We start from the raw sequence: 14,889 nt of genomic DNA, 5'->3' as shown, positions 1-14,889 counted from the left end.
TTCAGGATTTGGAATAGCTCAACTGGAATTCTATCACCTCCACTAGCTTTGTTCGTAGTGATGCTTTCTAAGGCCCACTTGACTTCACATTCCAGGATGTCTGGGTCTAGGTGAGTGATCACACCATCGTGATTATCTGGGTCGTGAAGATCTTTTTTGTACAGTTCTTCTGTGTATTCTTGCCATCTCTTCTTAATATCTTCTGCTTCTGTTATGTCCATACCATTTCTGTCCTTTATCGAGCCCATCTTTGCATGAAATGTACCTTTGGTATCTCTGATTTTCTTGAAGAGATCTCTAGTCTTTCCCTAATGCATCCACATTTCCAGTAAAAGGCCTGAGATTCAACTTGATTGGATTAGTTTAGATCATCTGCTCACCAGGGGTAGGGTGGGAAGTGGGGAGGGAAAATGTTGATTAGCTTAGTCTGGGTCACTAGGTCCAACCATGGCATTAGTTGCCATAGAAACCACATAGACTCTATGAAGGAGATAAAGCGAGAAATAAAGGCACAGATGCTGGGCAAATGTGCAGCTCGCCACCAGCCAAAGCCCTTTCAAGCTCTTTGCTGCTTTTTACACAGGCTCTCCTATGAGATTTCATCCAGGGTCTCCCTAAAAGCCTCAGAACAGTCCTCCGTGCTTCGTACCTGCTGTTCCTCCCTCTGAAACCTCATTCCATTTCCACGTCTCAGTGATCCCTTTCTCTTCTCTCAATGCTCAATTCAGAAGCAGCCCCTCTGAGACTGTTTCCACCTCTCAGACCTTCCCTCCTCTGTACCTCCTCAGCTCCTGAACTTCCCTGAGCCTTGTATCACTCAGGTTCTGTCTGACTGCTTTCCAGCCAGGCTCCAGGGTGAGTTTAGACCTACCTTCCATCTCTGAAGAGTTTGAGTCCACTAAGTTCTCTTTCTTTAATGCTAATACAAGAATTGAGAGTTCTTGGTGGTGATTCCTTGCTGTCCTCAGTTTCAAAAACAAAATGGTTAAAGTGTGTGTGTGTGTGTGTGTGTGTGTGTGTGTTTGAAAGAGAAAGACTTGAGCTGTGGAAAGAACAAAGGATTTAGAGTCAGACAGTCCTGGGTTTGAATCCCTGAGACTTGACCAGTAGATCCCCACTTAACCTAGCTTTCTCTCTTTAAAAGGTATGCATCATATATTATGTATTCAGGCTTTCTATGGGGTTTCACACTTGTGAGTATGCTACATGCCTGTGTTATTCATGTACATAAGGTACATTTAATAAATGGTGATTTAATAAATTCTTAGAACTGTAAATATTGCCATAGCTATCAGTAAATTACATGGTGACTTTGGCTGAGAGGAAAAAAATGAGTCATTACGAGACAGACAAGCGATGACAGCCCCTTCCAGCTTTACAGAAATTTCTTTCTCTCCAGCTTCATGGGACCCCCAGAGTGGAAAAAGGAGGCATGGCTGTCCCTTTCACCTGCCCCTTCACCCAGCTTTGCCCTCCAAGGCAAAATGCCTTGGCATAACAGCTTCTGTGTGCCCATGGGGCTTCTAGGGGCCCTGCAGGCACAACCTAAAGTTAAGAATGATCACAGAGTCTTTTATTCATTTTTACATCATACATTGAAACTAATTTCATGCCCTTGGGGCAGGTTTCGGTGTCCCGGGCGGCACTAGTGGTAAAGAACCTGCTTGTCAATGAAGGAGATGTAAGAGACGTGGGTTCATTCTCTGGGTTGGGAAAATCCTCTGGAGGAGGGCATGGCAACTCACTCCAGTATTCTTTGTCCGGAGAATCTCATGGACAGAGGAGTCTGGCAGGCTACAGTCCACAGGGTCACAAAAAGCTGGACACAACTGAAGCAACTTAACACGCATGCACGCATGGGGAAGCTTTAGTGCAGAAAAAGTGGGAAGTGGTACGAGCCTAGGCGCATACCTAGTTTTTAAAATATTAATTCTTATGGCAAAAATTCCCCTTTATTAGATTCTTCCATAAAGCATTTTCCCTGATAGGAAACGTGGCCGTGTGTGGGGTGGGCCACTTGAGGAGCCTGAAGTGGCTCAACACATTTATCCTTGTCAGCTTCTCTGGTGTGAGCTACAGCTCAGATGCTTTCTGTGTGGTTTAACCTTTCTGAACCTCATTTTGCTTGTCTGCAAAATGGCAATAAGTCTCTACTATGAGGGAATCATGCCCTCTTGTATATCCCATGCACCACACTACATCAGCCTGCTCCACTTTGACTTTGTATTCATAACAAATACACCCACCCAGTCGTGCTAGAAATTCAGCAAGTCTCTCTTGGGGCTCCCTTGGCCAGATATATTTCCCAGAGGTCAGGTCTAGTAACCACCAGAAATGGTTATGGCATGGTTTTCTCCCTTTGCCCTCTTGCCCGCCCTGACCTTCATGGCAAGCCTAATCCTGCTGGTGCTGCTGCTGCTGCTGCTGCTAAGTCACTTCAGTGTGTCCAACTCTGTGCGACCCCATAAACGGCAGCCCACCAGGCTCCCCCGTCCCTGGGATTCTCCAGGCAAGAACACTGGAGTGGGTTGCCATTTCCTTCTCCAATGCATGAAAGTGGAAAGTGAAAAGTGACAGTGAAGTCGCTCAGTCGTGTCTGACTCTTAGCGACCCCATGGACTGCAACCCACCAGGCTCCTCCATCCATGGGATTTTCCAGGCAAGAGTACTGGACTGGAGTACCATTGCCTTCTCCGAAGCCTAATCCTACTGGCACTTAATTACTTCAGTGCATCACTTTGGAAAGTTCTATATGAGCATTTGTTGTTATAAAAGTTAGCAAATCTCAACCATGTTCTTTCTATCTTTGTGACAGTGCACACATTTTTTAGGACCCAATGACTTTTTAAAGTCTAAGTATTTAAAATTCTGTTACTGACAGTCCTGAACATCTTTGAGAGAAAATGTACAATCCATGACAAAGACCAGAATATATTGAGAAAATAATTTATTTAATTGTAAATCAGGAATTTTATTTTAGTTTTTTAACATTGAACTATTGATTTTTGAGTTTGTCCATTTGGATTTTAAATTTAAGTGAATTTAAAAAAAATCAAGATTCCTTCAAAAGGAAACTTCATTCCTTTTCTCTGATCTTTGAAGAAACGTCATTTCTTTGCTTTCAGACTTAAACCATGAACTCTCCCTAGTCCAGAATGGATCCCCAAAAACTTGAATTATACAGAAGCAAGAGTCCTAACTGACCTTTGATCTCCCTTTTCTTTTACAAGCCCACTTCTTCAGAATTTTTGTTGGTTTTCTTTTGTTTTACTGGGTTGTAAAAAAATTTGGCAAGAACGGAAGAGTAGGAGGCACAGTAAAACAGTAGAGAAAACGGAGGTTTCATTTTATCAAAGAAGCCCACACTGCTGAGCATCAAGCCAGTGAGGTGGCTCTTTAAGCCAATTGCTTGAAAATGAAAAGCAATGACATAAACTGGAACACGAGCAAAATATAAACATGCCTGCATATGTAAATGTTGCCTCCTTTACACTGACTTGCTTAACTTTAAATAATATATACAATTTCATAGCTTCTCTTAGAGAAAGGAATTGAATGGTAAGGTGTTCAGTCACAAGGACTGGATCTCCCATCGCCATCCCCTCTACTTTTGACATAAAATCAACTAACCATTTTATTAAACACATCTGGTTGTTATACTTCAGTAGTGCAGATGGGGCAAGGGGAAATGAGAGGTTCCTTGATGTCAGCCCTGCAACGTGGGGCTTGATGGGCTGAGGGTTAGGGCAGATGGTGGCAGGACTTGCTGACAACTGACTGTCATGAAGCCCAGGTCTGGGAAATGTAACCCCTGGCAATTCTCTTCAGTCCCCTGCAGGTTTTGGTTTCCTCGGACACCATCCACTTCGTCTGGCCAAGGATCTGAAGACTCAAGTTCCAGAGTCCGGCATACTGAATATGACTCGGCCAAAACAAGAAGCATCTCATAAGACAACACTGCTCTGGCTGTCATAATGGCTGAGGAGACTGGAGACCACCCACACTGCCTGGATCCGTGCTGTATTTATGTGCCAACCGCATGCCCTGTGCCCCTCAGAGAAGGCAATGCCCCACAGGGATCAGCTCCCTGTCTTTCAACTCTCTCTTTGCTTATTTCATGGCCAACTTACTTGGAGGCTTTGTTTTCATTATGTGCTGAGCACCCACTGACTCACTCAGATTGCCTGTGACTTCCAACATCTTCACCATATGCATTGGGAATTTTGACTGGTCTTGGCACAGAAGCCAATATCCTGATAAGGAAAGGAAATTGATCCATTTGAGGATTGCCAAGGTAGACTGTGCCCTACTAAGAGTTCTCCTGCTGCAAAAGCAACTCTGTGTTGCTTCAGACCCAGCAGAGATAGGAAGACACAGAAATCAAGAGGACAGCCCCTCACAATCATTATCTTGTTGCCAAACACTTCCCTTTGCGTACTTCTCTCCAGTAAGTCAATTGGCACATATAGAATGTTTCTGGCTTTTTCTTTGTCTATGACAATTTTTTTTTTTTTGGTTCAACTGATGGTGTATCCATTCCCCGCCCCCACAACCAAAAATAGGTAAGAAATCACTGGGAATTTACATCTGATTACCACAGGTTCATTCTCCCGTATTACAAGGCTCAAAGTTACAAGGAGAAATAATATGTATTTGCTGTGTTGGTCTTTTGTTAGTATTTTTTTTTAAGTTAAAATTAAGTGTTACTTTTCTGAGGAAGTAGCCAGAATAATACTCTCTCAAATTCAGAAATGTACTGGCACAAAGTCAGACATTATTTCTAACCACATTATACTCTTTTGTCTGCCAAGACATCTTGACAAGCTTAATATCCGCAGGTAGGCCTATGTGATAATCCCAGCAGTATTCCGGGGATAAGATTTTAGTAGGTTTGTTGAGAAGGAAATACTTGTTTAGATGGCTTTCATCATGCCATTGGGCTTCTATGTCATTTTTCTTGTCCTTGAGGATTCCTTTGAAGCATTCCTGGGTGATGTTAAGGACCTGAGTGGGTGTTCCCCCAAAAATGGCTGCGTGGTAATAAAAATCCCCTTCGCCGAAGGGAATGTATGCTGCAGACTCCTTCCGCCTCTCGTAGGTGAAGTCATTGGGATCTGCCTTGTACCACCAGGCTTGTAGCTGGGCCACCGACTCGCCCAGGGTCTCCACCCCAAACTTGTCTTGGAAGACCTGGTCCACGTCCATGCAGAAAAGGAAGTCAACCTCATGCTGGATGTGGGCCACAATGTGCTCCCCGATAGTCTTCATGCGCATCATGCTGATGTCCTGCCACCTCTTCTCAGGCTTGATCTTAAACACTTTGAAGGAGCGCAGAGGACCCAACTCTATCAAAGGCATCCTGGAGACATCATCCACCATGATATAAAAGATGACTGGGTGGCCAACCATGAAGTGCTTATTAGCAGACGTTAAGAACTCCTCCAAGTAATGCTCAATGTATCTGAAACAAAGAAGAATGGGATAAATGTAACCTCTGGGATTTCTGCAGGCTTCTCCAGTGGGTAAAGACTTGGCCTGCAATGCAGGAGGTGAGGGAGACAAGGGAGATGCAGGTTCGATCCCTGGGAAGATCCCCTGGAGGAGGAAATGGCAACCTACTCCAATATTCTTGCCTGGAAAATTCCATGGACGGAGGAGCCTGGCAGGCTACAGTCCATAGGGGTCTCAAAGAGTCGGACATGACTGAGCAACTGAACACACACCCTGGGATTTCTGCAGGAGACGACATGCTGTTCTCATCAAGGCAAGTCCATTGCTATACTATTATTTCTGGCCACTCTCCACCATACAGTCACTCAACTTTGAGGAGGTAAAGTGACTTACCTGATGATTCTGGAAGGTGACTGGGCAGGCCAGCCTCTCCTCTCACTCTTGGAAGCCAGTCAGGTGGAGAGGACATGTATTCTCAACTGCTCTGGGCCCTGCAGTGTAGCTAAATGATACAGGCCCTTCTCCAACATCCAGACACCTGCAGTTTCTCGTGCTATGGATGAGGGATGCCTAAGTCTTTCTAATTCTGTGGTTCAACATCAGGAGGCTCAGGGCCTTCAGTTTTATAACCCATATTCTTCAATATCAGCTTTAACTGTACTGAAGATGATCATCACTACCATCTACCTTACTTATCCTTTTGTCTTATTTATCAGTTGGTTCCAGACTTTGGGTAGGCGGAAGTGTGTTAGTCCTTTTTTCATACTGTTTTATTGAGATATAATTGACATATAGCACAGTTTAAGCTTAAGGTGTGCCAAGTGTTGATTTGGTATATTCATATATTACAAAAGGGCTTCCCAGATGGCTCAGTGGGTACAGAATCTGCCTGCGATGCAAGAGACACAGGAGATGTGGGTTCAATGCCTGGGTCAGGAAGATCCCCTGGAGGAGGGCATGGCAATCCACCCCAGTATTCCTGCCTGGAGAATACCATGGACAGAGGAGCCTGGTGGGCTACAGTCCATAGAATCACAAAGAGTCAGACATGACTGAAGTGGCTGAGCACACAGCACACATATATCACAAAATTACCACCACTGTAGCATTGGTTAACACCTTCATCTCATCACATAATCATCATTTCTTTTGGGGGGAGAAGATTTAAGATTTATTATCTGAATAACTTTATAAGTATATAAAACAATATTATTAACAATAATCACAATGTTTTACGTCAGATCCTCAGAACTTGCTCATTTTATAACTGGAAGGTCGTACCCTTCGATCAACATCAGGGGGCGCTAGTTCTCAGGCATCTCTCAGAAACCCCAACATCCACTCGAACAGTATCCTGCCCTACCAGATGAAAGGGTGACATGCCCCTTAGGTCCATTGGGGATGCCCTAAGACTAACTATCGCCATTCTCTTCTCCTTCTCTGGGACCCAGAGAATGGGTTATGGGACATGGATATCCTTCCACGTTACACATTCACTTTAAGAGTTTTCCAGTGGTTACCCCAAACACCAATACATTATCCAGCTACAACCATTGTCAGACCCATCCAAATACCAGAGCAAATAACCTCTGATTTAAACTTATTTTAACTATCTCATTTCCTTTTCTAATAGGTTTTAATTATTAGAACATTTTTAGGCTTACAGCAATATGGAGCTGAAACTGCAGAGTTCTTATATACCCGCATGCTTCCTACTCCTTCCCACAGCTTCCCCCTCTATCAGTGTCCAGCACCCACTGCAGTTTATGAACCCAGACCATCATTATCACACCAAACCCACCATTTACATTAAAGTTCACTCCTGGTTGCGTATATTCTATGGGTTTCAACAAATATATAATGACAAGTATTTTTCACTGTATATGATATCATACCGAGTATTTTCACTACCCTGAAAATTCCGTGTTCTGACTATTCATCCACTCCCCTTTGCCGACCCTTGGCAACTACTGATCTTTTTACTGTCTCCATAGTTTTGCCTTTTCCAGAATGTTACAAGGTTGGAATCTGACAGCAGGTAGTCTTTTCAGATGGGTTTCTTTTACTTAGTAATATGCATTTAAGTTTCCTCTATCTCTTCCATGGCTTGATAGATTTTGTGTTTTTTGCACTGGTAATATATTCTACCACCTAGATGTGCCACAGTTTATTAATCCATTCACCTACTAAAGGACATCTTAGTTATTTCTAAGTTTTAGAAACTATGAATAAAGCTGCTATAAACATCTGTATGCAAGTTTTGTGTGGATCTGGAGTTTCACCTTTTTTTGGTGAACACCAAGGATGCAATTGCTAGACTGTATGATAAGAATATGTTTAGCTTTATAAGAACCCGCTGAACTGCCTCCCAAAGCAGCAGAACCATCTTGCCTTCTCGCCAGCAGTGAATCAGAGCTCTTCTTGCTCAATATTTTTGCCAGCAGTTTGTGTGGTCAGTGTTTTGGACTTGGGGCCTTCTAATAGATGTGGTATTTTAGCTATTTACTTATTCATTCAAAAAACACGTTCATGTCTTTTGCGAGCCAAGCTACACACTATCACGTGACAACGTGGGGATGATAGAGAAGGAGAGGAGTTGGCTTAACACAACTGCATCACCCCCAGACTCACGCTCAGCGAATGTGGACTAAGTTTAATTTGCTGATCATACTCACGGCCAGTTATGACATTTTGTGAGTAATAATAACTGGCATTTGTTTTTGCTCCTTAGTCGTAGTTTGGATTCCTGTTCATTTCTACAAAAATAAACTGTGGTTTTAATACTGGTCTCTGGAAAAACCCCGGGGTTTACAGTATTGATTCTTTAAACGGAGAGAATATATCTGAGCAATAGAAAGAGGGACTTTGCCATGGCTCTGAAAAAAAATCTATTGTGCCCTGAAGCTTGGGAGACAATCCTAGAGGGAGGGGAGGGGGCCCTTGTGAGGTTTAACATTATTTAGAGATGAAAGCATTGCAATTGGCTCCAGGCATTGTTATTTGAAAACAAACCAAACATCACACCTCCTTAAAGTCCAAATCCACTCTTGGGAGGATTTACTGCTGCAGAGTACAAGCAATCCCCTCCTGCCTCCAAGAGGAGAGCTCAGGGTTTTCACCTCGGTGTACAATTTACTGCTTAGTTCTGTGAAGCTGCGGATACAAGGCTGAAGCCATTGCGGAGCCGCAGGCCACATTCTGTTCTTCGTGGAAACAGCAGGAGTAAATCAGTCTACAGGGTAGCTGGCTTGTAGCCTCTCATACCAAAGCATGAGGTGAGCTAAGCATCTGCTCCAGACTCATAACAGTACAGATTCTTTCAGTAAAAATGTCAAAACTCCAGAGTCACCCTTCTCCATCAGAGATGCCCCTGGGACAGGCACAGGTGGTGACATCAGGACTTGACCAGTATGGTGAGGGCGATGGCTTCTGGGCTCTGGGCTGGGGACGATCTTGGGAGTGAAGACACGCAGATCCTCACTCAGATCAACCTGGGCCTTCACCGCTGTCTGTACAAGCGAGCAGACAACTTCCCATGTGGCGCTCGGAAAAGATACAGATGGGAAGGCCCATGGAGGGGGGCTGCGGGGAGAAGGCTAATAGGAAAAGGGAACTTTTGCTTTCGTTTTGATAAAGAAAAAAAAAAAAATTCTCCAAAAGAACAAAATGGGTTATATTTTAAACTAATATCACAGCTCCAACTTTTAAGTAAGAATGATTGCAATTTGGGGAGAAATGTCGTTCTAAACAAGGAAATGGAAGCAGAAACAGGAACCCATCCAACCTCTGGAAGAGGAAGTTCTGGCTGGCCAGATCTCCGGGGGCCAAAGCCTCTAGGAGGAGGAGGGCAGAGGCAGCTGAGGAAGCCCGGGAGGAGCGGTCAGCCAGGCTGACGTGGGGAAGCTCCGCGCTTAGTCACTTCTGTCCTTGGTTCTCAGTCTGGGGTCTTGAGCGTGTGGGAGAAACAATGACACACGTTCGGGCTGTCTAATAGCTGGCATTTTTGGAATTCCCAGAGAGGGCCGTGGAGGTCAGGGTGGAGGCGGCTCTGGGTGTGCTGGAAACTCCAGGGCTCAGTGAGTATGGCAGACACTCTAACCTGCAACCGAGGCCTCGCTCAGGTGGGAAGCTGTCCACTCCCCATCCACTGCCTTGCTCTCAGCCTCCTGGGGCCTCAGCAAAAAGGAGCCTCAAACAGTCCTATTACTCCATTCTCCTGTCTAATGAATCAGACACGTCCATGAACAGCCTCCATGAGCCCAGGGAGCCCCTCACCAACCTTCTGACAGTGGGACAAAGGAAAAGTCAAGGTTACTTTTATTAGCAACACCTACCTTCCGACGGCGAAAACCGTCAGGCCGACGGTAATTTTCTGCTTGGCATAATAATTGTCTAAGACGGCTCTGTTGTAAGTGCCTTCCCACACCACTGGAGCCTTCCACTTCGTCATGGTCACAACCTCGGGGCGTTTACTGGTGACAAAACAGAGTCCATGAGTCAGGATGGCCTTGCTAAGGTGGGGCAGAGACATCTGATGGAAAACGGCTCAACCGTGGCTGGTGGTGACCACCCTTGAATCCTGACGGGAGTTTAACCCCGAACAGTCGGCTGGCAGTGTGACATCTGCAGCATATTCTGGGTGAGGGACAGGAGACGGTGGCCCAGGTGCCAGGGGGCTGCCTTAGCAGGGGCCCTAGGGGGGTCTTACCTGTACAGCTCATGCCCTCTGTCCCCCTTTCCTGCTTCCCCTATCCTCATCTTCCTTCAATATCCCACTCCCATCTCCCCAGCCCCTTCCTAAGCTGCCAGTGGCATCTGACGTTATTTATCCCAATGGGTGCCATCTGACCCAGAGAAAGCCCTGATGCTTGACGCAGGGGGACAAGACAGTGACATTAGAGCTGAAAGAGGAAGAAACTGTTTCAATCTGCCTTTTGCCAGAAAGGAATTTCTGGTTGTAACCTGGGTATAGGACTATGGGGCTTCTGGTTTTATCGTTTATTTGACACACGAGGAGCAGACAGTCACTAAGAAAGGATCCTGCAGGCTCACAGTAGCCAGGGATGAAACACAGGGACCCTAGCTGTCACCTCTCTCAGATCACGTTTCCTCTTTACAAAGCTGGAGGTGGGGGAGGGGGGTGTTCTGTGCACTCAGCACACTTGAAAGGGACTTGGCAAAGCCAACACAAACACAGGAAGCAATGGAAGAGCGAAGACAAACCAACGAACTGTAAAGAGTAAATGCAGAAAGGCTGAGCAGCGGCTGGGGCCCAGGCTAAGGCAGGAATGGGGTGGGGACTCAGCTCCAACCCCATTTGAGTTTACAAGTGACTGCCCTTCCCTGGCGGGAAGTGGAGACTGAACAGTCATTTAGATTAGCCCATATCACACAGGGGCCCCGCCGTGTACTTGTACTTCAGCCACTGCAGGGGGAGGGCCAGTGACTGGGGCAGAGTCCTGGTGGCCCCATTGGGCCCCTGCTGACTGTGCACAGATGGCCTTGGTGAGGCTATCGAGGAGACGTTGGCAAATAGATTGGCCCACTGAGAACTTCCTCTCTCCCTCATACATGGGTGAAGAGTGGGTTTTCACAACACTGCCCCTCCGCCATGGGTGAAGATAGCTTTTTCCAGGGAGGCTGGGCCAGGCCAGGTCACCCCCTCCTCACCCCAGCCCCCAGTAGACACTCGTCCACACCTCCTGTCCTTCCGTCACCAAGCTCTGCGGTCCTCCTGTTCTAGAACCAACCAGGCCCTCCCACCCCGTCCCGGTGCCCTGTGGCAGGCCTGCTTCCCTCCTCCACACACAAGGAGTCTCCTCCAGAGATGGGGAGGGACACTGCCGGGCCGGCCCTCCCCGCCAAGTCTCGTCTCAAACCCCACAGCCCAGCTCTACCTGCACGCCCGGGTATGTCAGCGGCGTGGCTGCCCTGGACAGCTGCTCTGGGTTTCCCTTCAATCGTGAAAGCAGCTATTTTGGACTCTGCACCAACCTGCACGAGACACTTTCACACACACACACACACACACTTTCTCAGGCAGTCTTTGCAAAAGCCCTGTCATGTATTACGTTCTTTGTACAGATAAGAAAACCAAGGCTCAGAAAAGCCTGTTAACTTGTCCAAGGCCAAACAGCTAATGGGGGTAACTAATGTACCCTGGATACTTCCTATGGAACAACACAGTACCCAGGGCTTCACCCTTCAGAGGAAGCTGCTATTTTGATTCCCATTTTATCAAAGCAGAAACTGCAGCACAGAACAGTTAAATAACTCATTGGAGGTCACACAGCAGCTATGGAGTCAGGCTGGAATCTGAACCCAGACAGTCTGACTCAGTAAGTCCATGCTCTGAACCACTACATCTATTGCTCATTGTGTTGGATATTTACTTGCTAGGCTGACGAACTGGGGTTAAAAACCAGGTTTGTCATCATTTCCATTCAACTTAGATACTTCAGCATTTTTATCAGTACAGATGAGAAATGAGCTTTTGTATTTTGTTTTTAGAAGCTTATGGGATGCTTTTAGTCACATAAAACCCCCAGCTTTGTTAAATGACTAGGTTTCAAACCAGAAAAACCACACACACACACACACACACACACAGGCTTATCATTCTATAACCACTATTTCTGAATGTAAACCCTCCCATATATTGTCATCCCATCCATTGCCGTTCTTAGTGAAGCCTGTCAGGGATCTCTTAGCTGTGCTGACCCAACCCATTAGCTAAGCCATCCAGCTGCGTGGGAGCTGAACATTTGGGGAGAAGGTAATATTTTTAAGAAAGAGAAGAGAAAGGGGAGGAAGAAAAGGAGAAAAGGATGGTATTCTTATTTAACACTTCCAGGCATTGGGGCTCAATCCTTGACTTTCATTCTTTCATTGAATACTCACAGCTACCTTTTAGAGTGGGTGCTGTCATAACCCTCATTTCACAAATAAAGAAAGTAGGGGGTTGGAGAGCAGGAGAAGCGAACTACCACTTAATCAACAGGAGGGGTCAGACCAAGGCACTAAACTCCTCCAGGCACTTCTGCTAAGTCCCTACTCCCTGCCAGGCCCCTCGCTGAGCTCCAAGATCAGGGGAATGAGACCTGCCTACCCCTTGAGGGTCTCAAAGTCCTGACAGTGGCCAGCCTGCCGCCTGCCACTCTTCCACTGCACGACCACTCAGTTCCATACCTTCTAGAAAGGACTGAGTCAGGACACCAATGTCCAGTTTGGTTACTTGATGGGGAAGATTGCTCTGAGCAAGGGAAAAAAAAATGTAGTAATATTAAAAATTAATGTTTCATTAAAAATTAAAATTTTCTATTTCCCAGCTGTTAATTATTAAATTCCACTGGCCATTCCCACACATCAGCGACCCTGACTAGGAAGCCAGATGACAGGCTGAAAAGGCAGGCCAAGGGGAGGACGAGGGGGTGGGAGGATGCTTGAGATCAGCTTCCTGGATGAACCTCTCCTACCCCACAAAAAAAAAAAAAAAGAAGTGACAGCAGGCAAGCGACACGTATGTAAGACCACAAGATGTCCAAGGTCACCAAGATGGGGCTCTAGAAGGAGGGAAAAGTACCAGGGAAGACGGAAAACTGCCCAGATGCCTTCTTTCCAAGCAGCACAGCTGCTGCGTTAGCTCCGCTTGTCGCATTCCCCAAGTACAGGCCAAAGGTTCCCCACAACACAGATGGGCCTCCATAACCCAAACATACACCTACCTAGGTATCTGGTAGCATTTACATCTTATGTTTCTTTCATATATAGTACTATGTAGTTGTTAATAATTCAAACAAAAACTGGTACACAAATATTCATAGGGACCTTATTCACAATAGCCCAAAGGTAGAACCCATTCAAGTGTCCATCGGTGGGTGAATGAATATGCAACACAGGGTATATTCTAAAGCTTGAACAGTATTCTACCATACAAAAAGATAAACTGAAATGGTTCTGACACTGCACAAGACATTACAGAAATTACTCCAAAACTAATACATGGAATAAACAGATATTTCAATTTTAATTCATGCTGTGTACCCAAAAGGCTTGGAAAAGGGGGCTCAAAAAATGCATATTTCTGCAGTCACAGTCACAGCAGCATGATTCACACTGGCCAACAAACAGAAGCAATCTAAGTGTCCATGGACAGCCAATTCCATAAATGAACTGTGGTAGACACACAATGGAATCTGATTCGGCCCTTCAAAGTTGGTAATTCTGACAATGCTACAATGTGGACGAACCTTATGGTCATTATATTAAGTGAAATAAACCAGACCAAAAAAGGAGAAACGTTCTGTGATTCCACTAGTATGAGATATCCAAACAAGTCAAATCCAAAGCCAGAAGAAGCAGAAAGCGATTCCCAGGGATCGAAGACAGTTCATGTTTCACGGAACCCGCCCAGTTTCCCTTGGGGAAACTGACTTCTCCTGACATCTCCAAAACCAATTATACAAATAATTGGAAGCCATATACAGTCAAATGAATGTAGACATAATTTTATAATTTACACCAACCTCACTCAAACTTCTCAACAGACAAAAGGCAAAATTGTATCTATGGTACCTCAGCTTTGCTTAAAACTGTATCTACAATACCTTAGTTTTGCTTATGAAATTTAACCAAAACAAAACAAAACACCAAAGTCTATCCAATGCGAAGAGTTGACTCACTGGAAAAGACTCTGATGCTGGGAGGGATTGGGGGCAGGAGGAGAAGGGGACAACAGAGGATGAGATGGCTAGATGGCATCACTGACTCGATGGACATGAGTCTGAGTAAACTCTGGGAGTTGGTGATGGACAGGGAGGCCTGGCGTGCTGCGATTCATGGGGTCGCAAAGAGTCAGACACAACTGAGCGACTGAACTGAACTGAACTGAACATCATACGTACTTATTTATGGGCTTCCCAGGTGCCTTCCTTGGTAAAGAATCTGCCTGCCATGCAGGAAATGCAGATTAGATCCCTGGGATGGGAAGACCCCCTAGAGTAGAAAATGGCAACCCATTCCAGTATTCTAACCTGGAAAACTCCATGGACAGAAGAGCCTGGCAGGCTATAGTCCATGGGGTCATAGAGTCAGACTTGACTGAGCATGTGCATATACTTAATGGGAACACTGTGGTCCCCAGGGGCTGGGCAGAGGAAGTATTAAAATTCTATGAATCAGGCAGCAGTTCACGAAAGATGTAGCATGCGTACAGCATGTTCTTTACTGGACCCCTTCCAGGCAGCAGGACAAAGACAAGAGCTGTGGGGTGGCAAGAAAGAGATGATGTAGGAAGAATTTTGGAGGAAGAATTAACAGAACGTGCTAATGGATTAGACTGTAGGATGGATGAAGGAAAGAGTGAAGGATGAATTGGAGAGGTCTCCTGGATTCTGACTTAAATAGGAATGAGAAGAACGGGGGTGGGGTGAATCAAAA

General features: G+C 45.6%; 1 protein-coding gene across 4 annotated transcripts in view; it reads right to left on the bottom strand.

Moving 5' to 3' along the window:
- Positions 1–2,932: 2,932 nt before the first annotated feature.
- Positions 2,933–14,889, bottom strand: part of LOC104997334 (N-acetyllactosaminide alpha-1,3-galactosyltransferase) — a 78,786-nt gene continuing 66,829 nt past the window's right edge. For all 4 annotated transcript variants that reach the window (XM_010852035.1, XM_010852032.1, XM_010852031.1 and 1 more), the window contains 2 exons: positions 9,786–9,923; positions 2,933–5,461 (listed from right to left, as the gene is read on the bottom strand). In XM_010852035.1, the coding sequence (XP_010850337.1) occupies positions 4,768–5,461; positions 9,786–9,923 (832 nt within the window). In that variant the 3' untranslated portion in view covers positions 2,933–4,767. The remainder of the gene's footprint in view (positions 5,462–9,785; positions 9,924–14,889) is intronic.

The sequence above is a fragment of the Bison bison genome, unplaced genomic scaffold (assembly GCF_000754665.1).
Source record: "Bison bison bison isolate TAMUID 2011002044 unplaced genomic scaffold, Bison_UMD1.0 scf7180017864307, whole genome shotgun sequence".
In the NCBI taxonomy this organism is placed as follows: domain Eukaryota; kingdom Metazoa; phylum Chordata; class Mammalia; order Artiodactyla; family Bovidae; genus Bison; species Bison bison.
Note: the sequence above shows the minus strand (reverse complement) of the source record. Positions and strands in the feature narration are given on the sequence as shown.